General features: G+C 39.5%; 1 protein-coding gene across 1 annotated transcript; it reads left to right on the forward strand.

Moving 5' to 3' along the window:
• On the forward strand, positions 1-25,486 carry LOC127624238 (arf-GAP with SH3 domain, ANK repeat and PH domain-containing protein 2-like). The gene is made up of 28 exons (XM_052098966.1): positions 1-282; positions 3,937-4,009; positions 5,697-5,842; positions 6,072-6,146; positions 6,575-6,624; positions 7,846-7,975; positions 8,321-8,406; positions 8,490-8,565; positions 9,019-9,105; positions 9,796-9,899; positions 10,088-10,157; positions 11,111-11,198; positions 11,295-11,343; positions 11,454-11,620; positions 12,331-12,464; positions 12,545-12,636; positions 19,404-19,593; positions 19,897-19,982; positions 20,088-20,203; positions 20,366-20,433; positions 20,589-20,696; positions 22,343-22,589; positions 22,735-22,818; positions 23,155-23,422; positions 23,550-23,629; positions 23,742-23,809; positions 24,895-25,014; positions 25,119-25,486. The coding sequence occupies exons 1-28, from the start codon at positions 157-159 to the stop codon at positions 25,191-25,193; spliced, it is 3,063 nt and encodes a 1,020-aa protein (XP_051954926.1). The 5' UTR covers positions 1-156; the 3' UTR covers positions 25,194-25,486.
• Positions 25,487-26,592: the final 1,106 nt, after the last annotated feature.

Genomic DNA, 26,592 nt, shown 5'->3' on the forward strand with positions numbered 1-26,592 from the left:
TACACTTCACGCGGAACTATTTAAACGAACGAGTTCAAAGAATGACTGACAAGGACTAAGTTTGGATTGTTCCTGCGCAGTGGTTTTGCGTTCGGTTTTGAAAGATAAACCTCTGTCTCTTGTTTTGGATATAGTCTTAATTTAAAGGGAATAATCATGCCTGATCAATTGACAGTATCGGAGTTTATGGACATTACCAATGAGGACTATAAAGCACCAACCACCTCAGTGTTCTGCACGCGCATGGCTCACTGTCGGAACACAGTGACCGCTTTGGAAGAGGTGAGATAAAGATGTGAATTATACCAATGTTTTAACAGTTTACAGTCTAATAGGAAGAACACGCTGTCCATTAATAGATGGTTTCTGTTACAGAAAGACTGTGGTCTAACCTCAGAATATTTAGTTCCTTTTAATTAATACTGTAATCATGTATTGTAAGGGAGCAATACATCCTTCTCTATAACACCAAAACTCAGTTTATCTCAAGTGAACCTCGCCCATCTTCAGCAACTGACACTCTCTCACGGGTACATGCAACTTCTTTTCGCCTATGTTATAGAATATATAGAGTGACCTCTGTGTTATTTTGATCTCATTAGTCAATAATAGAATGATCACATATTGAACAATGATCTTGCCCATAAAGGTGAGTATACTGTATCCGTTAATATTAATGAATGCATATTGCACTTATTATGCACTGACTAACACAGAACTGTCTGTCCATGTCAATAATGTTTGTGAGTACTAAGGCAGAAAGCAGGTGAAGTAATAGGCATGTTATTAACAAACAAACATTTCAGAAAGGGGGCAAACATAAATTGAGAAGGTGGTAAGATCTTTCTATCACAAGACTTTCACTAACAAAAAGTACCAAATTATTGTTATTCATTTATTTATTTTTTACATGTGTCATAATAAAACCATGGTATTCTTTAAAGAATATTGGATTACTATTTAAATACTATGGCAAATGAATACATGAATCTTTCAGTACCATGCTAAATATCAAAGTACCATGGTATTACCATCTGTTATATCCCTGTAACATGGTACTGCCATAATTCATTTTTAAGGGTTGATACAGGAATGATACTGTCATAGTTGGATTATGTCAGTGTAGTCTTGGTGAGCATTATCTCACATAGTGAATACAGTACACAATAACTTCTTTTCTAATCTGTGTTTTCTAAAAGTTAGTTCTTGGAAAGTTTTCTTTTCTATGAATTGTCTAGTTTCATAATTGCTGTGATGTGACAGCTGAAAAATACTTTGTTTGTGAGTGTCTCCCTGAATTATTCGAGGTGAGCTTGTTTTGGTATTAGAGTTGTAGGAAACATTAGGTTGAACTTCACTGATCTCAGAGAAGAGAAAAAACAACCCTGTATTTTTAGCTTTTAAACCAAAGAAGCCCTGCAACACTTCCACTTTTGCAGACACTTGAACTACACTCCCCCAACATTGAAGATGTTGAGCTCTAATAAAGTGCGAAAGTTTTGTGTTTGTAAGTTGATGACACAGCATTTTAATTCTGATCCCTCTCATGAGCCCTTATACTGGGCCCTCCCCAATTTGGAATGCCCAATTCCTAATGCACTCCAAGTCCTTGGTGGCTTAGCCTCAATCTGGGTGGTGGAGGACAAATCCCAGTTGCCTCTGCCTCTGAGACTGTCAATCCATGCATCTTATCACATGGCTTGTTAAGCGCGTTAACACAGAGACCTGGAGCGTGTGGAGGCATCCACGCACAACTCACCACGCATCCCACCGAGAGCGAGAACCACATTATAGTGACCACGAGGAGGTTAACCCAACATGACTCTACCTACCTTAGCAACCGGTCCAATTGGTTGCTTAGGAAGCCTGACTGAATTCACTAAGACTCCAGGTGTGGTAGTCAGCATCTTTACTTGCTGAGCTACCCAGGCCCCCAATAGAGAATCTTAATAGTATTTGTTAAAGTTGATTTTTTTTTTTTAAAGCAGGCATGAGGAAAATCCTCTGCCCCCCCCTGCCTCTACCCACTATTACAGAATAACTGTACAAACCATGTACTGTATAAACCTGAAGAAAAAATATTTACATTAATTTGTAGTATGGTAATAATGTCAATTTTGGTAAATATTTGTAATTAATAATATTTTTTTATTTTAGGGCTGCACAATTCATCTGAAATAATTGTAATTACAATTCCAGCTGCTGCAATTAACTAATCGTGAAAAATGTCAGTTACAGCATTCTGTTTAGATCTACTCCCATTGCATTATACTTTTCTATTTACAATTTTTTTATTCCAGAAGTTGATCATTGTAACCAATAACAACATATCCATTGAGTACATAAGCCTATCAGAAATGGTGCAACAACACTACAGCACCATTGTTTTATAACAATATAATAGCAATAAGAAAATTAAGGAAAACAATGATCTGCTTGTTTTTGGAAGTGTAGCCTAAGAATGTGGTTTGCATTTGCTCCACACAAAATAAGTAATATATTGGAATTTCTATTAATAAAAATGTATAACCGTAATATGAAGGGAAACTGATAAATTGACAATTATGATTTGTGTCATAATCGTGCAACCCTTATTTCTTTATAAAAAAATTTACACCTATTTTCTCTGAAACTTTACACGGACACCCTAGTACCCCTTGCGCACCTTGGAGGTCCCCGACCCCTAAACTAAGCACTGATTGAACTGCTTTGCTATACAAGGCCAATCTTGACAAAATCTTCCAACTATCAGTATCTGCTGATTTATTGTTACCAGGGGTGTCATGCACCTATTTGTTTTAGGGGCAAAAGACAAAAAAACTTTTGACATATTTTTAACAAATGAAGTTCTTTAAATGTGAGATGTGTTAGTTTTGTGGTACAGTTTGTGTCATGCAAGGGGACCCAGGTTAAAATTCTTACATGCTAAACAAAAACTGTACCTCAAGACTAACACATCTTACATATACACATATATATGCAAACGTTTCAAGAGACATGAGGCTGGGTAGATTTTTCAATTCAAAGCCAACGATTGGCGGAAAGTGCGACTTGATTGGACTGACCAAATTTAGACATGTAGGTGGGTGATTTTTCAACCGCATGTTACACCAATTCTTTTTTTATAATAATCATGCAACTTAATTTTAAAAGATACAATAAAAATAAACATTTTTGAAAGTTGCGTTAAAAATCTGAGGACGCTTCTTAATGCTACCATATACAGTGGAAAACTCACTATTATGTGAAATAGATGTTTGAAGCTGTAGCTAATGTACATGATGGTTAACAGCTCCTCCCAACTTCAAAGAAACTGTGACAGTCAGTAAAGAGTGTTGTGAACTGTGGTGAGCATCAGGCTTTTCCCCTGTTAGATGGCTTTGTCTTGGTGTTATGCCAGACGTGACTCGTGCATAAACAGATTTTAGGCCATGAGTCTACCTCCTTCACTTGGCTCTTTTTGTGTAAAATTCTCAGAACGAGTTAGTCTGGGTGATAGATCATTGCATGCTTGTGTCATGTGTCAGAGGGAAGTATAAATTCACAACACTGTTGAAAATTTATTTTATCTGGGTTAGAAAGGTTTCTTTAGTTGTTATTATAGTTTGACCTACTTTATATATGCCAAAAGAGCAAAGAGGTATTGGTGGCAATTCATTACACATTTAAAAGCAGAAACCTGCAGTTTGTACCCTTAAAACCTAAACCTTGGTGTAGTTTAACATTATTTTCATTGTAGGTGATAAACACATTTTAAGCATTGTAATACTGGACCTTTTAGGGAAAGTACATTTTGTGTGTGATTAAAAAAAGTGATTTTTACTTGGCAATTACAGTATACTAATTCCACGATCCTTCAGGGCTGCACAGTTAATCAAAATAACATCCAATTGACTCTAGTATCCTCTTGAGAAAGTCTTTAATGTTGTTTTGCAGGCGTTGGATTTGGACCACAGTGTACTGCATAAAATGAAGAAGTCTGTCAAGGCAATAAACAGCTCTGGTCTGTGTAAGTATTACGCAATTTTTGAATGTTAAAATACTCACCATTTCAAAAGTATAGCCACAATACATAAAGGATATGCATGTGAACATGATTTGAATGTGATAATGTTGTTTATTAACTTTTTCTGCGTAAAGTTATAGCCAATATTACAACTTCGTTACCATGATACCGTTACTTCAATACGTTGTAATGTCAACATACCCTAAAACCCTAAAATGACTTTAAAAATGACAATGTAAATAACTTCTGATAAATAAATAACAACAGCTCAAATAAAACACAAGTTTTAAGAATTGATGCAAGGGCTTTTATAAAATTATAAGCTACACATTTCTGCCTTTAAACCCTCCAAAAATTGGTCATGTTCACTTTCATTGTAAGTGCCTCACTGTAACCCTGATTTTTGCTTTTATTAAAGAGGAGGAACGAGTCGAAAATCATTTTTTTGTCGTAATCAACATTATGGCACAGATGCTGTCGATTGAGCTTAACTTGTGTTGAACCCGGAACATTAATCCATAACCATAAACTTTGCAGTAATTAGCATCATGAGCTGCTTTCCTAATCAGGAAGGTTTTTCATTTTATTTTATAGTATTTTTGCTTTGTTTCAAATGCTTACTGAAAGAAAAGCCAAGAAGAACAATTTTGAAAGTTTAGAATTAGAAGTCTTAAATACGACACAAATAATTTGCCTTATAGAAAAATAATAGTTTTTTCTGTTAACCCCATTTATCAACACAATATCAAATGTTACATAACAATAGCCTGGACAAAGCATTTAGTTTCATATACAGTTGGATTGAGTACACTGTTACTATAGTAGTGAGGGTTTTGTTCTCTACCTCGTACATTCCTCTCATTCCTACCAGAAATACGATACCTGTCCTAGCAGGAACCTGCATATTCTCTTTCTGTATTTCTAACTCCTATGTTCCATGTGCTTGTTTCGAGCCAGATCATCACATCTGTACTTTTGTCTTTAAATTTTACCCAGCATGCTTAAAAAATCAGCTTAGAACTTTTACGTAATATATCTATTCATATATTGTAATATCCGGAAAGTTATATTTAGCAGTACACAAATACAGATGTAATAAAGCACCTGAGAGACCTGTAATGTGAGTTGTGAAAGTAAAGCTCTTTCATATCACTTTGACCCAGAAACACATTTGGAGTTTTATGCACAATGTTTAAAGGGAGAGTTAATCATTTGCAAGCGGTAGAATTGAAAAAGCTCTAAAAGGCCAACAAGAAATCTGCAGACCTCAGAAAGCAGCAGAAAGTTCTGTAGATTTACACCAAATTGGAACCCCTATCAGTCATGTTCATTCTGATTTTGGCTAATCTGTTGATGCTTTCAGCCACCAGAAAGAGTGTATTACTAATTCTGCACATTTTTCCTCAAAATCAGCTCAGAAAATGCTATAAAGTACACAGATTCCATCTGAACCCACTTATGCCCTCGTGAAAAGATTAGATAAGGTCAAGCAAAGTGTATACATTTGAGGGAAGTATAGTGCATTTAAGACAAATTACCTTTATAAGGCTATATTTGGGAAATGTATGAAGCATGCTTGTGTAATTTTGGCCGTCACCAACTGTATGAACCTAATCAACCCTATGCTATGCCTTTTGTCCTGAATAATAATACAGAGAGTAAAGTAACAGATATTTTCACTTGTTTTCAGCTCATGTAGACAATGAGGAGCAGTACATCCAGGCACTGGAGAGGTTTACGGATAATACTGTGTACAAAGACGACCCTGAGATGCCCATTTACTTTCTCACGTTTGCTGATTTCACCAAGGAGCTCACTGGTCTCTTTAAGAACCTGGTGAGCCTCTCCATGAACATTCATCTGTCGTAGATCTGTTTGCAAGGCCTGCATGTCTCTCTAGCCTTGCTGATGGCTTACAATTTGCTCAATGGGCTAATTGTTGCTATGAGTCTATGTGGGTTCAGCCAACATGTGGAAAATGTTCACACACATATACTGTATGTAATTATACACACAGACTTTTACACTTCTTTTTAAAGCAGCATGTTTCATTTTGTGCCCACAGCTGCAGAACATGAATAACATCATCACTTTCCCACTAGAAAGTCTGATGAAAGGAGACCTTAAAGGAGTGAAAGGGGTATGAAATAAAATGTATATCCATATTAATATACACTAAGGATATCTTCAGGGTCGTTTACACCAAACCATTGTTTTGTCCGTCAGCAATCTTTTTGCATGGTTATTTATGCCTTTGACTGTTGCACTGTGCCCGGCTGCCTTACAGCATCTCATGCAGGAGTGGCACGTTCTTTAGACACCGTGTTAGTTAAAAAAGAACCTTAGCTTTTAAACGCTCCTCTCAAGACACCTGCGTTCTGTTTTACGCATTGCATCTAGATTTTTTTAGCTCATAGATGCATTCGGTCTAAATGGCCCCTTTGAAGGAATATTCTGGGTTATATATAGATATTGTAACTTAAAGGTGATCTGTCATTTTTTTGTGTTTCGAGTGTGTTTATTGAAATGTTTGTCTCCTCTTATGTTGACTGTGCTATCCTTTGGCAGGATTTGAGAAAGCCTTTTGACAAAGCATGGAAGGATTACGAAACCAAATTGTAAGCATCTCTTACCCTCTTTACATCTACCTGAGAAATTGGATAAAACAAAATGGTCACTAAAGTTAAAGTCAACCCTTGCTACTCCTTGCTTCAGCTAAGTGATTAAAAACTAAGCCTTAAACTCATGAAGCTCTTGGTGTATAAAGTTCATTGGAGCATGCCTCTGCATTTCTCAGAAAAACAAACTCTAAACCAGGCCTCTGAGTTTTAGATGAATGAATCAGAGGAGAGGGCAACTTCAGAGCAGCATGTAAGGGATGATGTTTTTACAGTAAGATATTATACTGCCTTAAAGTGTAATTCATGAAAGAACAAACATTCACAGCAGAGATGTACTGACTGTAGATATGGGTATTTGGATCCAGTATACATGTGAACTTGTGTTACAAAGGCTGAGGTTTACTTATTTGAGATACTTGCGCTTAAAGGAATATTCTGGGTTCAATACAAGTTAAGCTCAATCAACACCATTTGTGGAATAATGTTGATGACCACAAAAATTAATTTTGAGTTTCTCCTTTTCTTTAAAAAAATAAAAAATCAAAGTTACTGTGAGGCACTTACAAAGGAGGTGAATGTGGCCAATTTTTGGAGGGTTTAAAAGCAGAAACGTGAAGTTTACAATTTTATAAATGCACTTAAAATAATTCTTAAATTCTGTAAAGTTGTTTAAAATGTCATTTTTACAGTCATCTTAGGGTTTTAGGTTTTGTTGACATTACAATGTCATGGCAGTAAAGTTGTAAATTGGACAACTTTACATAGAAAAGGTTAGTAAGTGATTTTATCACACTAAAATAATGTTACTGTGACCTATATTGTTTGTGTTGTGGCTAAACTTGAAACACTGAATATTTTAACATACAAACCATTCACTTTCAGTGTAAGTGCCTCACTGTAACCCAGATTTTTGCTTTTTTTTAAGAAAAGGATGATCAGGTCAAAATAAGTTTTTGTAGTAATCAGTATTATGCTAAAAATGCTGTCGAATGAGCTTAACTTGTATTGAACCCAGAACATTCTTTGAAGTCCTGGGCCTGTGACATAGATGAAGGGCTTATTACAAAGTGGGCCATACTTTCAGTAAACAACAGAACCGATATTTATGGTTTGTGTATTTTGAACATTCTGAGGATTTGCTGAAAGCGTAACATTTCTTTCTGGTCAAGTACATGTGCTGTAATTTGTTTCATGTTGTACTTTAAATTCCTTCTACAGAAGCAAGATTGAGAAAGAAAAGCGGGAGCATGCCAAACAGCACGGGCTGATTAGGACAGAGTTCAGTGGAGGAGAGATTGCGGAAGAGATGGAGAAAGAAAGACGCCTCTTTCAGCTCCAGATGTGTGAGGTGAGGAATGTACCCATGTCAGTATGCTTTTAGCAAAGCTTATAGTCTGATAGAAAGCAATTGAAACTATACAATTCAAGCTGGTCAATACAAAACAATTGGCTTGACAAAATATTGTCTCATTGTTTAAAGATTATTTTGGTTTTTATGCCTTGTATTATTCAAAGTAGTTTGAATATTTTAAGTTCTATACAGTGTAAAAGGTTGGAATGAATAGATAGAAAGAAAGAGGTATGGATGGATGGATGGATGGATAGACAGACCCTAACCCAAGTTTGTGCAATAAAAGCATGTTGGCTTTGTCAAGCTTGTTTCATGGTGTATTTTACATATTTTGTTTCACAGTATCTGATTAAAGTGAATGAAATAAAAGTCAAGAAGGGGGTTGACCTGCTCCACAACCTGATCAAATACTTTCATGCCCAGTGCAAGTATGTTTGTTCATAACATTTTCAAGTAACAATACTTGATTTCAAGTGATTCTTTTGTAGTCTTTACTCCTATCTTCTCACAGTTTCTTTCAGGATGGATTAAAAATTGTGGATAATCTTAAACCTTTCATGGAAAAACTTGCTACGGACTTGACAGCAGTGAGTGTTTAGTATTACTGTCTACATTTGTTTGCTATGAGATGTTCTCCCATAGTAGGTTGCATTAGTAGGGCTGGATTATGGACCAGACTGGTTGGGCCAGTTCTCCAGGGCCAGTCTGTCTGGGGCCTTCAAAGCCTCTGGCCACGTGCCTTAATACTGCCAAAGGAAGTTGAAAATCAGAAGTTCCAAAGAGCCTCATAGAAAGAACGAATGAATTAATTAATTTTATACATCTAAAGCACTTTTTTGACACTATACTCAAATTGCTTTACATCGAGAACAGCTCCTCAACCACTACCTGGCAGCCATAGCGGCCAGTACGCTAACCGCACACCAGCTTTTGGTGGAGAGAAGAATAAAGTGATGGAGCTAATTCATGGACGTATTTTTTTTATGTATTTAGACAAAAGTAGTTAATTTCCCCTCTCCATCTGTTTGTGTGAATGGCAGAGCAAGCAAACACAGGATGCAGAGAGGAAACAGCTGATGCAGCTCAGAGAGATTCTGAAATCTTCCTTACAGTCAGAATCTAAGGAGGTGAGCTATGAAAATGCCAAGAGTTACACTTTTTTCAAGCAATTCAAAAACCAAATTTTCTACTTTGCTGAGTACAGATAATCTCAACTGCTGTTTGCTTGCATTTGTATTACAAAGCAATGTCATATATAAGTACTTAAAAAAGTTTTGTCAACACTTAACTATAAAGTTGTATTTGATTAGTTAGAGCAATAGTTAATATGAACTAACAATGAACAATACTTCTATACAGCATTTTTTCATCTTGAATGCTGTATAAAGTATTGTCCATTGTTAGTCAATGTCAGCTAATACTTCATCAAATGTTAACAAATGCAACCTTACTGTAAAGTTTTATCAAAACTTTAATAACTGAATACTGTAATCAAAACATTGAGAACATTGCAAAATGATTTGATTGATACAATGATCGCATCATCATTTCTATGGCAGCTCTTGATTTGCACTGAAAAAATGTAAACCTAAACAATGTGCTTCATATGGTAACATTTCAATTAACTGGTTTTTGTCAAGTCAAAAATATTATTAGCATTACTGAATCAGCCTGAATACATGTCACACCAACAAATCAAAGTTTAAAGGTTAGACCAAGTCTTTGCAAGTTACCATTTTATACAGAGTGTTTTGTTTGTTTGTGTGTGTGTGTGTGTGTGTGTGTGTGTGTGTGTGTGTGTGTGTGTGTGGTGAAAGGAATGTCAGTCAAAGCAGAATTCAGGCTACAGTCTCCACCAGCTCCAGGGCAATAAAGCTCATGGGACTGAGCGCTCTGGAATGCTCCTCAAACGCAGCGAGGGGTGAGTTTGCCTAGTGCTTAAATGATGTTCAGATATATGAAAAGTCCAACACATCTTTCATAACAACCAGGCATCTGCCCCAAGTATGCCTTTTGAATCATGATCACATGTTGTGATTAAGTCATGAATTATGTGCAGTTACTTTAAAGTTTGTGGGATGAAAGTTTCTCTTCACTTGGTGATTTCAGGCTGAGGAAGGTTTGGCAGAAAAGGAAGTGCTCTGTGAAAAATGGATTGTTGACTATTTCTCATGGAACGGTAAGGAAAAGACCAAAACAGCCACACTGTTGCTATCATTTCTTCTAGAATTTTGTTTGAGTTTTTCAAGGTTGTTCCCACCACTTTTTCCCACACTGAATGAGACTGACTGGTGGAGAGAAGAAAATGCTGTGGTGAAATAAAGAATAACCCTCACTCTCACTTCTGCATCTGTCCTTAATTTAAAAGAACCCTTACTCTGTGTCCTAACCATGCATGATGTGATAAAGTGACAATCGCTAAAAGCTTTTCATGTTAAAGGGATAGTTCACCCCAAAAATGAAAATTCTCTCATCATTTGTTCACCCTCATGCCTTCCCAGATGTGTATGCATTTCTTTCTTCTGCAGAACACAAATGATGATTTTTAGAAGTATATTCCAGCTCTGTAGGTCCATACAATGCAAGTGAATGGTGGCCATAAATGTGACGCTCCAAAAATGACATAAAGGCAACATAAAAGTAATCCATACAACAGTGTTTAAATCCATGTCTTCAGAAGTGATATGATAAGTGTGGGTGAGAAACAGATCAAAATTTAAATCCCCTCCCTGCCCAGTAGGTGGTGATATGCACAAAGAATGCAAATTGCCAAAAACCAAAGAAGAAAGTGAAAGTGGACATTTATAGTAAATGAAAAGAAAAGACTTATATATTGATCTGTTTCTTACCCACATCTATTATATTGCTTTAGAAGACATTCATTGAACCACTGGAGATTACTTGTATGCTGCCTTTATGTGCATTTTGAAGCTTCAAAATTCTGGCCACCATTCACTTGCATTGTTTAGACAGTAAAAAAAAGTCATGCACATCTGGGATGGCATGAGGGTGAGTACAGTAAATGATGAGAGACTTTACATTTTTGGGTGAACTTATCCCCTATTTTGTTGCTTTAAACATTTAGTGAATCCTTCAAGAAAATGTGATTCTCCTTCTCTCTTTTTGTTCTAGGCCAATGCACCTCCAGCAAACCTCAACCTCTTAACCTGCCAAGTGAAGTGCAACCCTGATGAGAAAAAATGCTTTGATCTCATATCGCGTAATATACTTTACTTTCTTAATTTCAAAACCCAAGTCATAGTGCATATGGATGGTTGTAATCTTGATTTGCTCACTGTTCTTTTTCATCTTCTAGATGACAGAACATATCACTTCCAGTCAGAGGATGAGGCAGAGTGTCAAATGTGAGTGTGGGATCTCTTATTTTAAGAACATTTTACATCATTTGAGGATGTGTAATACATGACCATCACCTCTCCCTTTTCATCTATTCATGTACATCTCTACATGTCAGCTGGGTGTCTGTGCTCCAGAACTGTAAAGAAGAGGCATTGAACAACGCCTTTAAGGATGATCAGAATGAGGGTGAGAACAACATCGTACGGGAGTTGACCAAGGCCATTGTGGGAGAAGTGAAGAAGATGAGCGGCAATGATGTGTGCTGTGACTGCGGAGCTTCCCGTAAGCAATTTGGAAGAGGTGTAGCCTTGTAGTTAAAGGTTAATGGTTCAAATTCGAGTCCCACAAGGGCTGATCCTTGAGCTGTCACCATTGTGCCCTTGGGCAAGGCACTGCCACTGCAACTTGAAATGGCAAAGTCACAGTAGTGTGGTAATTCTAAAGATAAAGATTATATTCTTGTTCAGTTACACACTCGGGGGAGTCATGATTTTCTTGATTAGCAACCACAGGTGACCCATAATATAACTTAAAAGCCACCATGCAGTTTTTTTTGTATGAAAGAAAGTAGTTTTGACGTTTTGATATTAGTCAAGATTTTAGCTACATGAGGGGTGAGTAAGTGATGACAGAATTTTGGATTGTTAATATATAATATTAGACTGACCAAATGTAGACATGTGAATTTCTGTCACAGCATTTTTCACACTTTTACCTACAATAATTGTGCAAATTAAATATCAAAGATAGGTTGCATTCAGAATACACTCACCTCAAATATCTGATAATCATTGTGGAATGTGGCTAATTTTCAAATGAAGTTTACTGCCGCTGCTTCCTGTTTTTCAACTGGCCTTTCCACATCTCTTTGTACATTCTATGAGGCTTAGTCATGCCAGTAGAACTTTATTGTCATTTATGAATAACAAAAGAGATACTCTGGGTGGAATTCAGATTACATGTCAGTGGCTTTTCATTTATTGCCACTGCAGGCCCAACATGGCTCTCCACGAACCTGGGTGTGTTAATTTGCATTGAATGTTCTGGAATCCATCGGGAAATGGGTGTACACTACTCCAGAATACAGTCTCTAACGCTGGATGTCTTGGGCACATCAGAACTCCTGGTAAACTCGCATGTCAACGCTTTATTTTTACAGTAAAAATTATAAATAGACAGGTTGTGACTGTATTTGATCTTTTGCAGCTTGCCAACAGTGTGGGCAATGTGGGTTTCAATGAAATCATGGAGGCAAACCTGTCAGCAGAGATCCCAAAACCCAACCCTTCTAGTGACATGTGAGTGACAGATCTTTGTACAAATGTGCCTTATTGTACCTGAAATTAAAAGCGTCTTACTCATTAATACACCTTTGCAAAGTCACAAAAGGAGCGTTTGATAACCGTGCACACATGGACAATTTTTAAGTGGTAACCTCCCTTGTGTAGGGAGTCTACATTTTCTCTTTTCAAATAACTTTCAATATATATATATATATATATTATTTATTTATTTTTTATTCAAAAAAATTATGGATTCCATCCACAAAACATACAAACACAGCATAAAATACGGAATCAATTATATCAGTTAAATCCCTCTCAGGTGGACGCGACCAATGAGCCAAATGTCTGAGACCGAATGCATAGTAATAAAACAAAATCTTGGGAAGGTCTAGCCCACATTTGTCAACTGGCCCAAAAACCTTTTTATTATATTTATTTATATTAACTAAATCATACAAATTTGCTGGTAATAAACGCCCCAAAAATGTTATGCCCTGTTTGAGCCACTGGAAAGTAAAAGTGTAGGCAAGGCCTTAATTACCTCATCAAGCTCCTCCAAGGTTATCTCAGAATCAAGATAATTTGTTTGCTCCATCGTCTGTTTAGGGAGTTCTAATGGTTCCACAAAGTTTCTTATATCTTCATCAGTGGACGAAGATGAGGAACTATAAAGATCAAGATAGAAATCTCTCTGCTTTATATATGTAGCCGAAAGTTTCCCTGCTTTGTCCCCCGACTCAAAGTATAACTGTTTTGCCCTGAATAGTCAAAAAATCCACCTTTTGTATTATAGTATTATTCATTATTAATTATTGATAAAGTAATTATCCAAGATGGCGGCGCGGTAGCACGCAGCGGCCACTCCGGATCCACAATGGTGCTATTTTTGTTAAAAAAGCCCGACTTTTGCAACACATGGACATCGGAGCAACCAGTGTTCGTGTCTACCATCACCAGACACTACTCAAATATAAGACGCAAAAACCAAGCTGCATGATGACCTGCAGGAGGTGCTACGCGTACTCGGCTTGCTGCGGAGACCAGGCCTCCAGCCCTCGGCGTCGCCTGATGCCGGTGGCCGGGGGAGAGGACGTCATAAGCGTGTGTGAGAAAGCGGAAGCGCGAAAGAGGGTGGGGGTCCATGCTAGGCTAAAAACAAACCCTAGCCGGCCGGCTCTCCCGTCTATCCTGCTCTCAAATGTTTGCTCCTGGACAATAAACTGGACTATATCTGACTCCAGCAGGCTACGCAGCGTGAGTTTAGAGACTGCTGCGTCTTTGTTTTCACGGAGACGTGGCTCAGCGACAGAGTTCCAGATGCCGCCATTCAGCTAGACGGGCTCGCCTCGTTTCGTGCCGACAGAAATACAGCTCTCTGCGATAAGACTCGCGGTGGTGGCTTGTGTGTTTACATCAACACGGAATGGTGCAAGAACTCTATGCTAGTCTCTAGTTACTGTTCATCGCTGTTGGAGCTTGTGACTGTTAGATGCAGACCTTTTTATCTAACACGGGAATTCACCACTGTTTGCATAACCGGAGTTTACATTCCCCAGCGCTAACGCTAAGGAAGCGCTCTGTGAACTGTATGGGGCTATGAGCTGAACTGCAGAACGCTCACCCCGACGGACTGTTTATTGTCGCCGGAGATTTCAACCATGCAAATCTCAAGACAGTGCTCCCTAAATTCCATCAGTATGTGGACTTTGCAACGAGAGGGGCTAACGCGCTTGATCTTGTTTACACAAACATCCCAGGCGCTGCACGGGCGGAGCCCCGCCCCACCTCGGCTACTCAGACCACATCTCTGTTATGTTAATTCCAGCATACAGACCGCTCGTCAGACGCGCAAAACCGCTTCAGAAGCAGGTGAAAACCTGGCCAGCAGGAGCCATCTCTGCTCTTCAGGACTGTTTTGAGTGTACTGACTGGCACATGTTCAGGGAGGCTGCAACATATGGCGATTCTACCAACTTGGAGGAATACACAGCATCAGTGACCAGCTACATCAGCAAGTGCATTGATGATGTCACTTTCTCCAAGACCATCACCACACGCTCCAACCAGAAGCCGTGGATGACTGCGGAGGTGCGCACGCTGCTGAGGTCCCGAGACTCCGCCTTCAGAGCAGGCGATAAGGCAGCCCTAAGAACAGCTAGGGCCAAACTGTCACGGGCAATCAGAGAGGCAAAGCGCGCACACGCCCAGAGAATCCACAGTCACTTCCAGGACAGCGGTGACACGCGGCGCATGTGGCAGGGCATCCAGGCCATCACCAACTACAGGACAACATCAGTTGCCTGTGACAAAGATGCCTCCCTTCCAGATGCGCTGAACGACTTCTACGCTCGGTTTGAAGTGCAGAACGACGTGATGGCGAGGAAGTCCACCCCTCCTCCCAACGACCAGGTGCTCTGTCTTACCACGGCAGATGTGAGGAACACTCTACGTAGAGTCAACCCACGGAAGGCTGCTGGACCAGACAACATTCCTGGCAGAGTGCTCAGAGGATGTGCAGACCAGCTAGCAGATGTTCTTACCGACATCTTCAACATCTCTCTGAGCAGCGCCATTGTTCCAACGTGCTTCAAGGCCACCACCATCATCCCCATGCCAAAGAAGTCTTCAGTGTCCTGCCTCAATGACTACCGTCCCGTCGCACTTACACCCATCATCATGAAGTGCTTCGAGAGGCTCGTCATGAGGCAGATTAAGACCCAGCTGCCCCCCTCACTAGACCCACTGCAGTTTGCGTATCGTTCAAACCGTTCAACGGACGATGCCATCACCACAACCCTCCATCTGGCCCTCACCCACCTAGACAATAAGGACTCATACGTTCGAATGCTGTTCATAGATTTCAGCTCAGCATTCAACACAATCATTCCCCAGCACCTGATTGGAAAGCTGAACCTGCTGGGCCTGGACACCTCCCTCTGCAACTGGATCCTGGACTTCCTGACTGGGAGACCTCAGTCAGTCCGGATCGGGAACAGCATCTCCACCACCACCACACTGAGCACTGGGGCCCCCAGGGCTGTGTGCTCAGTCCACTGCTGTTCACTCTGCTGACTCACGACTGTGCAGCAATGCACAGCTCGAATCACATCATCAAGTTCGCCGATGACACGACCGTGGTGGGTCTCATCAGCAAGAACAACGAGTCAGCATACAGAGAGGAGGTGCAGCGGCTGACGAACTGGTGTAGAGCCAACAACCTGTCCCTGAATGTCGACAAAACAAAAGAGATGGTTGTTGACTTTAGGAGAGCACAAGGTGAACACACTCCGCTGAACATCGACGGCTCCTCTGTGGAGATCGTCAAGAGCACCAAATTCCTTGGTGTTCACCTGGCGGAGAACCTCACCTGGTCCCTCAACACCAGCTCTATCACCAAGAAAGCCCAGCAGCGTCTCTACTTTCTTCGAAGGCTGAGGAAAGCACATCTCCCAACCCCCATCCTCACTACATTCTATAGAGGGACTATTGAGAGCATCCTGAGCAGCTGCATCACTGCCTGGTTTGGGACTTGCACCGTTTCGGACCGCAAAGCCCTGCAGAAGATAGTGAGGACAGCTGAGAAGATCATTGGGGTCTCTCTTCCCTCCATCAAAGACATTTACAAAAACACTGTATCCACAAAGCAACCAGCATTGTGGACGACCCCACACACCCCTCACACAAACTCTTTACCCTCCTCCCGTCTGGCAAGAGGTACCGAAGCATTCGGGCCCTCACGGCCAGACTGTGTAACAGCTTCTTCCCCAAGCCATCAGACTTCTCAATACTCAGAGACTGGTTTGACACACACGTGTCCTGAGTTGCACTTTAATAACTGTCACTTTATAACTGTCTGCTACCTCAATAACTGCTATGTGCATAGAACATTATCTCATAGTATGTTATGTTTACATTTTTAGAAACTGTCATCTTTTTGCACTACTGAGTACTGGTCGGCGCTGCACTGTCTATTGTCCTGTTCATTGTCAGTAATTTGTTGTACTGTCCTGTACTTTTTGCACATGTTTGCACGTGCACTTTATATAGGTATATATAGGTAGTTTATATAGGTATTTTATTTCGTTGTGTTGTCTCATGTGGTCCTGTGTTGGTCCTTTGTTGTTTTTATGTAGCACCATGGTCCTGGAGGAACGTTGTCTCGTTTTGCTGTGTACTGTACTAACTGTATATGGTTGAAACGACAATAAAAACCACTTGACTTGACTTGACTTGACTTGAATTATTAAGTAGTATTATATCTGTATTTCAGTCAGGTCAATTCTCTGAGGCAATCAGACAACATTCAGCACTTCATCTCTGCCTCTGCGTTTTTAATAATCACTTCCATCTCCACAAGTTCTCTTGCTTTGGATTTTTTGATGAATGAGGCATACTGTATGATCCGGCCCCTAAGAGGCGTGTTAAGTCCCTCTCATGCCACGCCCACAAAGGATACTGAGGACCAGTTGGTTTCCATATAGACATTGATTTCAGCCTTTAACATTTGTTGGAAATCAGGATTTTGCAGGATTTTACTTTACATTAAATTCCAACTATGAAATCTTTTTTTCTGTATGTGGCAACACCTCTAAACTCACAAGGGCGTGATCTGAGACTAAGATGTTTCCAATTAAGCAATCAACAGATGAACAGATGAAATGAGGGACTTGGATATCAAGAAAAAAATCTATTATAGAATAAATCTTATGGACTGATGAAAAACATTATAGCCCCCCCCCAGATGGGTTTAAAAATCTCCAGATATCTGTAAGACCAAGAATTTTACACATCCTGTGAAGCGTCACTGTTGTTCTAGGGGGCAACGACAACTTTGCCGTCCTTCGGACTATAGAAGTCCGGCCGGTGCTTCTATACAGATTCTGCGAGACAGAATTACATAACAAAAAATAATATATAAAACAAACTCCAGTCAATAGGCAGAATAAACAAAAAGAACATGAAGATTCATTCAAAAAACTGTATCAAAGGTGTGTTCCTCCACAAAACAAACAGCACACACACAAAAACAAAATTCCATTCAGTTTCCTCGGGCAGTCTGAATGTTCAGTGAACCGGCTGTTCATGAGTGCAGCAGATGACTTAATCCTCCCATTCTCCTACAAAAAATACTCCACAAAACAACTCCAGCCAATAGGAGGCATAAATACAAAGAACGAGCAGTTTCATCCACAACTGTCCCGAAGGAGTGTTGACAAACTGCGGAACCAGCACAAAAAGAAACAAAACAGGCACCCAGTTTCCTCGGCCAGTCGAGTGTATATTCAGCGAGACAAGCTACTTGGGGGCAATGTGAGAAACACACTATGACTTCCTCAGTCCATCGAATTTATGAAATTTTATCCTTAGTATCTATTCTCAATTTGGCTGGAAACATCAATACTTCAAGTTTCTTGAAGGAGTGTTATTTCACAAAACATTCTCCAGGCTGCTAGGCGTAACCGACACACAAAAAAACCTAAATTGCGCCCAGCTTCCTCAGACAGTCAAGTGTATGTACACTGAGATAGCTCACTCGGGGGCCACATGAGAAACACCAAATGGCTAACTCACCCCATAGACTCTATCAAAGATAATGTTAGCTGCGGGCATTTAAATACTTTAAATCCTTAGTATCTTTTCTCAGTTTGGCCGGAAACATCAGTGCAAAAGCAATCTTCCGTTGATGTAAGAGTTTCTTGCATTCCTTGAATTGATCACGTTTCTCTCTTGTCGAATTCGCAAAGTGTGGGAACAAGAAAATGCTGTGATTTTTCCAAGAAAGCTGTCCTTTGCTCCTCACCTCGCACAACACAGAATCTTTATTGGATGATCTCAGGAATTTTGCCAGAATTGAGTCTCCCTCAGCGGATATCAGTGACGGGACTCTGTGAGCTTGTTCGATTTCCAGCTTATGGCATGTTATGTCCCGCAGATTCGGGAAGTGCATGTCCAGGAATTTCACCATATCTCGGCCTTCCTCATGCTCCGGAATTCCAACAATTCGGACGTTGTTTCGTTGGCTACGATTCTCCAAATCCTCCAGTTTTTCCAAAACATATTGCAAGTCTTAACTTGATTGCAGATTAACAGCTAATTAGCAGCTAATTCCCTCTCCGATGACTCCAGATAATCGATCCTTCACTCGACGTCCCTGATTCTTGTAACCAGCTCAGAGATTTTCGTTTCCATTGCCGTATTCGATCAACATATTACAGCAAGTTCCTCTAAGTCAGCAACAACTTTCGTCAGCATCACAGACATGCTCGCCAGTTGGCGTTGGATTTCACGCACCGCACCGTCCAAACTGAGTCCCTGGTCTGCAGGCATGTCAGAGGTTTCAGCTTGAGCACGTAGATGTTTTTTAATATCTCCAGAGCCTGAGGATTTTGAATTTTTTGCCATGTTAACTTCAAAGGACAGATATGTAGCAGGGTGTATCGAATCTCACCGGACTGTGGCACAAAAATAACCAAAAATTAGCAAAGTGCGCAGAGCTCACCGTTTACATGTCTGCTTCTCACATGGCGTCATGTGGAACTCCCTTTGAATTTTTTTTTTACATTTTTTTTTTTATATATATATATATCTTTAAAAAGTGCTAAATGTTTGTGCTCATTTGCTGTCATAAAATTTTATTATACCATATACTGTATGTTTCTAATATCAGAAGTGCACAAGTAGATAGTACTGAAAAACACAGCACAGTTTTTGAAATAGGTCTGTTTTATAGTACATTTCACAACTATCATTTTCTGTTTTCCCTCTCAATTGTCCTTTAGGCAGGTACGAAAAGATTTCATCACAGCCAAATACACAGAGAAACGCTTTGCACAGCGGAAGTATGCAGACAATGCAGCCCGGCTACACAAATTGTGTGATGCGGTGAAAACCCGGGATATTTTCACCTTAATCCAGGTGTACACTGAAGGTCTGGACCTGATGGAAACCATTAATCAGAGTAATGAACATGTGAGTTGTAGTGCAGAGTAGCTGTGTCATCTTGCACTTAAATGTGCACTCTCATCTCACATTAAATGTGCACTTACACATTTACTGTATGTGAAATTGCAGTTCTATGTCTATGCAAATATCAGATCTTCAATAAGGGTTTCCAAATTCAATCTCCATGCATTTCCACTTGCATGGATACAGTAGACTATATGTTATAAATAAACAGTGGTGCTGACTTAGTGTGCCAGACTTTGCCTTTTTTGGTTTACTTTGAATGATTTTCTGGAAATGTACTTCTATGATTCTGCCTTCCACTGTCAGGAACCAGGTGAGACAGCGCTACATCTTGCAGTACGAATGGTGGAACGGAACTCTCTTCATATTGTGGATTTCCTCGTACAAAACAGGTGCTCCATCAAAAATGTTTTGTCCTGTATCCATCAAAAATGCAGACTCTAATCAATCTTTTTTTTTATGGAGACATTTAAGTTCTCATGCATGTGTGTGTGTAGTGGGAATTTAGACAAACAGACAGCCAAAGGAAGCACAGCTCTGCACTACTGTTGCTTGAATGACAATAGTGAATGCATGAAGTTGCTACTGCGGGGAAAGGCGTCAGTCACCATAAGTAAGAGTTAATATAATCTGCTGCTTTAAAATCTCTGACGTTCAGTCTATGTGAAATACTGCATTGTGTGTAAGTGACCCATGTTAAAATCCACATCAAAATGCTAAATGTTAAATGTTGCTGTATACAGTTCTTGTTTGTTTCATTTCCTGTTTCGTGCAGCAAATGATGCAGGAGAGACTCCTCTGGATCTGGCCCAGCGTCTCAGACACTCAAAATGTGAACAGCTGGTGGGTATATTTGTCATCTCCAGCTCTATGTTTAGTACAACAGCAATCCTGAAGTGCTGCTTTTACCTATGTTGTACTTTTTAACTTTACACTGACCTCATCTGTGATCATGTGCAAGCAAATTCCCCTCCAATGCTTTTTCTGTGTGATTGCAGCTGACCCAGGCACAGACAGGGAAGTTTAATGCCCATGTGCATGTGGAGTATGACTGGCGTCTGCATAACAATGACCTGGACGAGAGTGAGGATGAGATGGAGGACAAGGTTATCATGCTTTTTACATGTAAATAAAGACACCTGGTATTAAAGGGATAGTTCACACAAAAATGAAAATTCTCTCATCATTTGCTCACCCTCATTCTGTCACAGATGTAACTTTCTTTCTACTGCTGAACACAAACAAAGATGTCTTGAAAATATGTAATCTCTATTGGTCCATACAATGCAAGTGAATGGGTACCAAAATTCTGAAGCTCCAAAAGCATATAAAAGTATCATAAAAGTACTCCATACGACTCCAGTGGTTATATCCATGTATTTAGATGCAATGTGATAGATGTGAGTGAGAAACAGATCAGTCCTGAGTAAAAAAAATGTCCTTTTTTTACTATAAATCTCCACTTTCACTTTCACATTCTTCTTGCTTTTGGTGATTCACATTTTTTGCGCATATTGCCTAGGCAGGGAGGAAAATGTATAGTAAAAAAGGACTTAATATTGTTCTGTCTCTTACCCACACCAATCAGATCACTTCTGAAGATGTAGATTTAACCACTGGAGTCTTATGGATTACTATCATGCTGCCTTTTATGTGCTTTTTGGACCTTCAAAGTTTTGGTACCCATTCACTTACATTATGAGGACCTACAGAGCTGAAGTTTTCTTCTAAAAATCTCTGTTTGTGTTCAGCAGAAGAAAGAAATTCACACATCTGAGATGGCAAAATTATTTTTGGGTGAACTATCCCTTTAAGATCTGTCTCAGGTGATATTTTTTGTGCTTTATCAAAATGCAGTGGCATAGTGAGTGATGTACAGCACTGTGCAAAAATCTTAGGCACACTGGATGTTTCACAAATCTATTTTTCTTTATATGGTTATTTTAAATCTGCTTCAGTGTCAATAGGAAAAATATATTTTAGATTCCCAAACATTCCTATTCCATGTATTAGACCATATAGGATTTTGCATTACATGTACAACGTTTTTATGGATTCAGTGTATTTATAACACAAGTTGCATATTTAAAAAAGCACCAAACTTAGTGCAAACTCACCTGTTCATTCGCTTAATCGTTTGTGTACATATAAGTTGTAATATTACGTTGATGTTGTGCATATAGCTAATGAATCTCATCTTGTATTTATCGTTACGGAAATCAAAAACCCTTCATCAACGAATACATTTCCATCAGTAATTTGGTTGGCAAGAAAAGGAATAGTTCAAACAAAAATGAAAATTCTCTCATTATTCACTTACCCTGATCCCATCCCAGATGTGTCTTTCTTCAGCAGAACACAAATTAAGCTCTGTAGGTCCTTATAATGCAAGTAAATGGGTGCCATCAGGCTGCTGGCTATTTGATGGTCCAAAAGGCATATTTAGGCAGCATAAAAGTAATCCACATGACAGTAAATCAATGAATATCTTTTTAAGCAAATCAATAGGTTGGTGTAAGAAAAAAAACAATAATTAAAACATTTTTAACTTTAAATCGTTGCTTCCGGCCAGTGCTTGGATGCTGCCAGCAGTTTACTTGCATTATAAGGACCTACAGATCTTAATTTGTGTTCTGCTGAAGAAATATAGTCATACACATCTGGGATGGCATCAAGGCAAGTGAATAATGAGAGAATTTACATTTTTGGGTGAACTATTCCTTTAACACTCATCTTTGATTTTGTCTTTTAGCCCATCCCCAACAGGCGAGAGGAGCGTCCACTTAGCTGTATTGTTCCAGGCAGTGGTCCTATGATGCCCAACATGAGTGCACTGGCACGGGATGTGGTTAACACTGTGAAAGACAAGCAGAGGCCGTTCATTCCTAGCATGATTTGCAATGAGACTTACGGCACTATGCTTGACATTAGTCCTCCATCGCTAGGTTTACGTGGGGTACCTAGTATCCCCCCACTGCCCACTCGTACCTTAGGAAGAGGTGAGCACCATCCAGCCCTGCTGAGCTGTCTTTGATTGTCTTATGGTGAATTCTGAAAGATTTAATCCTAAAGTAGCTTTCCGACAAATGCACAATAGATTCTGCATGAAGTTTTTGTATACTCTTATGTGTGTTGTGATGTCAGGGTGGAGTACTCCTATGGAAGTGGTCGGGAGGCAGAGGTCCTCTTCAGACCCTCAGACTCCAGAGATGAACAACTCAGTATATGGTGAGTCAGAATTCAGTAGAGCTTACACAGCAAGTGAACTTGCAGCATTCATGTGTTTTTTCTCTCAGTCAGAGAACTTTAAAATAAACTAAATTGAAGTAGTTGTTGCAAGAAACCAGGTTGGTTTAGGTGGTTGATCAGCTGGACTACAATCTACAAACTAAGTGTTCAAGCTGGTTATTGGAACTTGGTAGCTGGACCACCTCCACCAGCTGATCATCCAACTAAATCCAGTATCCTGCTACCATGATTAAAAAACCAGCTACCACCTTAATCTGGTTTAAGCTGGATATTTTCGTTTTGTCAATGACGTAACAAGTCTTGCCTCTCCTGTAGTGCTCCCCCCTGCTCCCCCACCTCCTCTGCCTCCTCCTCCGGTCAAGAGGCCACTGCCTCCAGATCCTAAGGCGACTCGACCCCAAGTGCATCTAGTCCCACCTGCACCATCTGCACCCCCAATTATACCACCTGCCCCAGCTAGACCACCGCCTGTAGTGCCACCTGCTCCCGTATTGCCCCCTTCATTTTCATATAAACCCACACCTCTACCTCTTATACCACAGCCAAAAGCCCCTGCACCCGAACCAACTAAATCCCCCTCTAGGTAAGATGTCCTCCCAGCTGCATTCCATATGACCTTTATCTGAGGTTTTGTTTTTAATAGACTTCTGTTGCTATGCTCCAGCATTCCACATTGGCTACATACCTGAACTATACTGTGTATTTCTCAGGGATCCTGTTGGTCCTTTTTGTAAAGACATAAATGTAAATAAAGCACCACCCAGCATGCCTCAACCAAGTGACAAAACAGGTGAATCCTACATACATTATATAGATATGACCACTAAAGCCAAAACAAATATATAATATATAGTGTTGTAATGAATCTAAATGGTGACATCCATTAAAACTGCTTGTTCCAGACTCTGGGCCATCGGTCGCCTCCACCCCGGCCTCGGCTCCTGCTCCCAAACCCAGAATGGCCCCTACTGTAAGTGACTATCATAAATGAATAGTTCATCCAAAAATGAAAATTCTCTCATCATTTACTCACCCTTATGCCATCCCAGATGTGTAGGACTTTCATTCTTCTGCTGAACACAATCGAACATTTTATATCTCAGCTCTGTAGGTCCATACAATGCAAGTCAACAGGGTCCAAAACTTTAAAGCTCAAAAAGCATATAAAGGAAGCATGAAAGTAATCCATATGACTCTAGTGGTTAAATCCATATCTTCCAAACTGATTGAATAGGTGTGGGTGAGAAACAGATCAAAATGTATGTCTTTTTTACAATAAATCTCCATTTTCAAACAGCTCTCTTCTCTCATGAGAGTTCGTATTTTGTTTTTGGCAATTCACATTCTTTGTGCATATTGTCACCTACTGGGCAGGGCAAAGAATTTAAATGGAAAAGGACATATATTGATCTGTTTCTCATCCCACACAGCAATGTGCATTCAAAGTGTCGATGATAAATGTGTCCTGCAATTAACATTAGTTCTCGCAGCTAGCTGAATTCTTCATCGATGCACAAGCCAAGTGATTCACCATTAAGAGTCGCACTCTTTTGCCATGTGTTGATGCCATAAACCGAGACCAGCATAAAGTATTGAAAGGGTGAATGACCATGGGCAGTATACACTGCTTACACTGTATACTGCTTACTATTTAAAATTGTAAGTGAAACTGTTGTCATTATTCAGTGATAATGAATAATGATTGTTTGACGTATCAAACAGTAGAATGCTACATTATTGGCTCGTGAACTCGTGTTGCATATCAGTGGTGTCTAGTTACAATCTTGGAAATAATTATTTAGAGTTTAAAATGGCTATAATTATTTGCGGATCAGACTGGAAATGGCAGGTAGAGCGCATAGCATGACTGTGAGATACAGTATTGTTTGCAGTTGCATACTGCATGTTTTGGCAAGTATGCCATCTGGGTATTCCATGCATACAGAATGTCCATACTGTGCACAATGTACATACTATATACTGCAGAGACTGTAATGGTTGTATGTTAGTGTGCTATTCTGAACATAGCCAGCATTTGTCTTGTATGTGTTTCAGAAACAGAAACTTAAGAGGGTAAAGGCTCTCTATAACTGTCAAGCTGATAACCCAGATGAACTGTCCTTCTCTGAAGGAGAGGTGATAATAGTGGATGGAGAGGTGGAAAAAGACTGGTGGGTGAGTACACAGTTCTTTTCATACATGCACATTTCAACCCACTGAATGCGAATCGTGTGTGATCTAGAAAGAAGACTTTGATGACTCTGCCATGTGTCCTGCAGGTGGGCCACATTGACGGGGAGCCAAACAGGAAGGGAGTCTTCCCCATCTCGTTTGTTCACTTCATCACTGACTGATGTCCTACACTGACGTCTCAATAAAGCCACAGGCTTATTACACTTTTTGTTGGACAAAAACAGAGACCATGCCATGCATTATTTAATAATGATTCATCATCAGACAACTTCATAGATGAATGGACATTTTAAGTTGCACATGTTTACTAATGGTAGCATATGGGACATTCTCAAAATGTGTAACACCAACATAAGATAAATGACCTCAGGACTGCCTGGCCATAACTGTATCTTGATCAATGTTCTGTTTAAAGAAATAGTTCACTTAAAATAAATCACAATTCTATTGTCAATTACTCCCCCTCGTGTACAGTAATTTCAGAACTTCTGTGGAAAACAAAAGGAGATTTTGGGCTGGATGTAAGGACTGACAGTTCATAACATTCTGCCTTGTGTTCCACAAAAGAAAGTCAACAGGGGTTGGGAACAAAATGAGGGTGAGTCAATGATAAGAGATTTAAACTTTGGGTAAACTATTCTTATAAATGACAGGATAGAATACGGTTCATTTTAGATATTGCTGTCAATCATCCTGATTCAAAGTGCAATTACCTCTAACTTTAATGCAAAAATAATATGTGAACTATGATAAGTGCTGTGTATTATATGGGAACTGTTTTTGTTAAAGCTTAATATGGTTGAAATCTTGTTGCTGTTTTTTCATAGTCTTTGTCTATATCAGATATTGGTTACAGAGCAACTCTTATGTTTAGCATAGTTAAGTGACATGATAAACCATGGAGTGGTGGTGGCGTAGTGGGCTAAAACACTGAACTGGTAATCAGAAGGTTGCTGGTTCGATCCCCATGGCCACCACCATTGTGTCCTTGAGCAAGGCACTTAACTCCAGGTTGCTCCGGGGGGATTGTCCCTGTAATAAGGGCTCTGTAAGTCGCTTTGTATAAAAGCATCTGCCAAATGCATAAATGTAATGTAAATGTAAATATAAACCATGCAGCTTGCATCTAAGTATTTTCTCTATGTTTGTTACTGGACAAGCTATTAAACCTTTTACACTATACATTGTAAAGGTATGGATTTATTTTTAGCATGGGAGAAATATTTTTACAAAACAGGTCAAAGTAGTAGCAGCTCACAGTAACATCATACATTTTAATAATTTTGTAAGTTACATTATTAAATTAAACCCAAAAATTACAATTGTTACAATTTACTCACCCTCATGTCGTTCTAAACCCGTATGACTTTCTTATGTTGAACACAAAAGGAGATTTTTTAATGATTATCGTAGACAATTCTGTCAGTACAACTGCAGAGGATAGTGCCTCATGCAATAACTTGCATTGTTTTTATCAGTAAAAGTTCTCATGTGTGAACAGAAGTCACTGCGAATGAGCTTATCATAGCGCTCATAGATGCACAATGGACATCAAGATTT

Source organism: Xyrauchen texanus, chromosome 30 (genome assembly GCF_025860055.1).
Source record: "Xyrauchen texanus isolate HMW12.3.18 chromosome 30, RBS_HiC_50CHRs, whole genome shotgun sequence".
Lineage (NCBI taxonomy): Eukaryota > Metazoa > Chordata > Actinopteri > Cypriniformes > Catostomidae > Xyrauchen > Xyrauchen texanus.

Excerpts from the sequence above, each read along its gene's own strand:
- LOC127624238 (XM_052098966.1), top strand. The coding sequence starts at position 157 with ATGCCTGATCAATTGACAGTATCGGAGTTTATGGACATTACCAATGAG. Across the intron at positions 9,900-10,087 it reads CTCCTCAAACGCAGCGAGGG|GCTGAGGAAGGTTTGGCAGA; the intron begins GTGAGTTTGCCT and ends TGGTGATTTCAG. Across the intron at positions 23,630-23,741 it reads TCAACCAAGTGACAAAACAG|ACTCTGGGCCATCGGTCGCC; the intron begins GTGAATCCTACA and ends TGCTTGTTCCAG.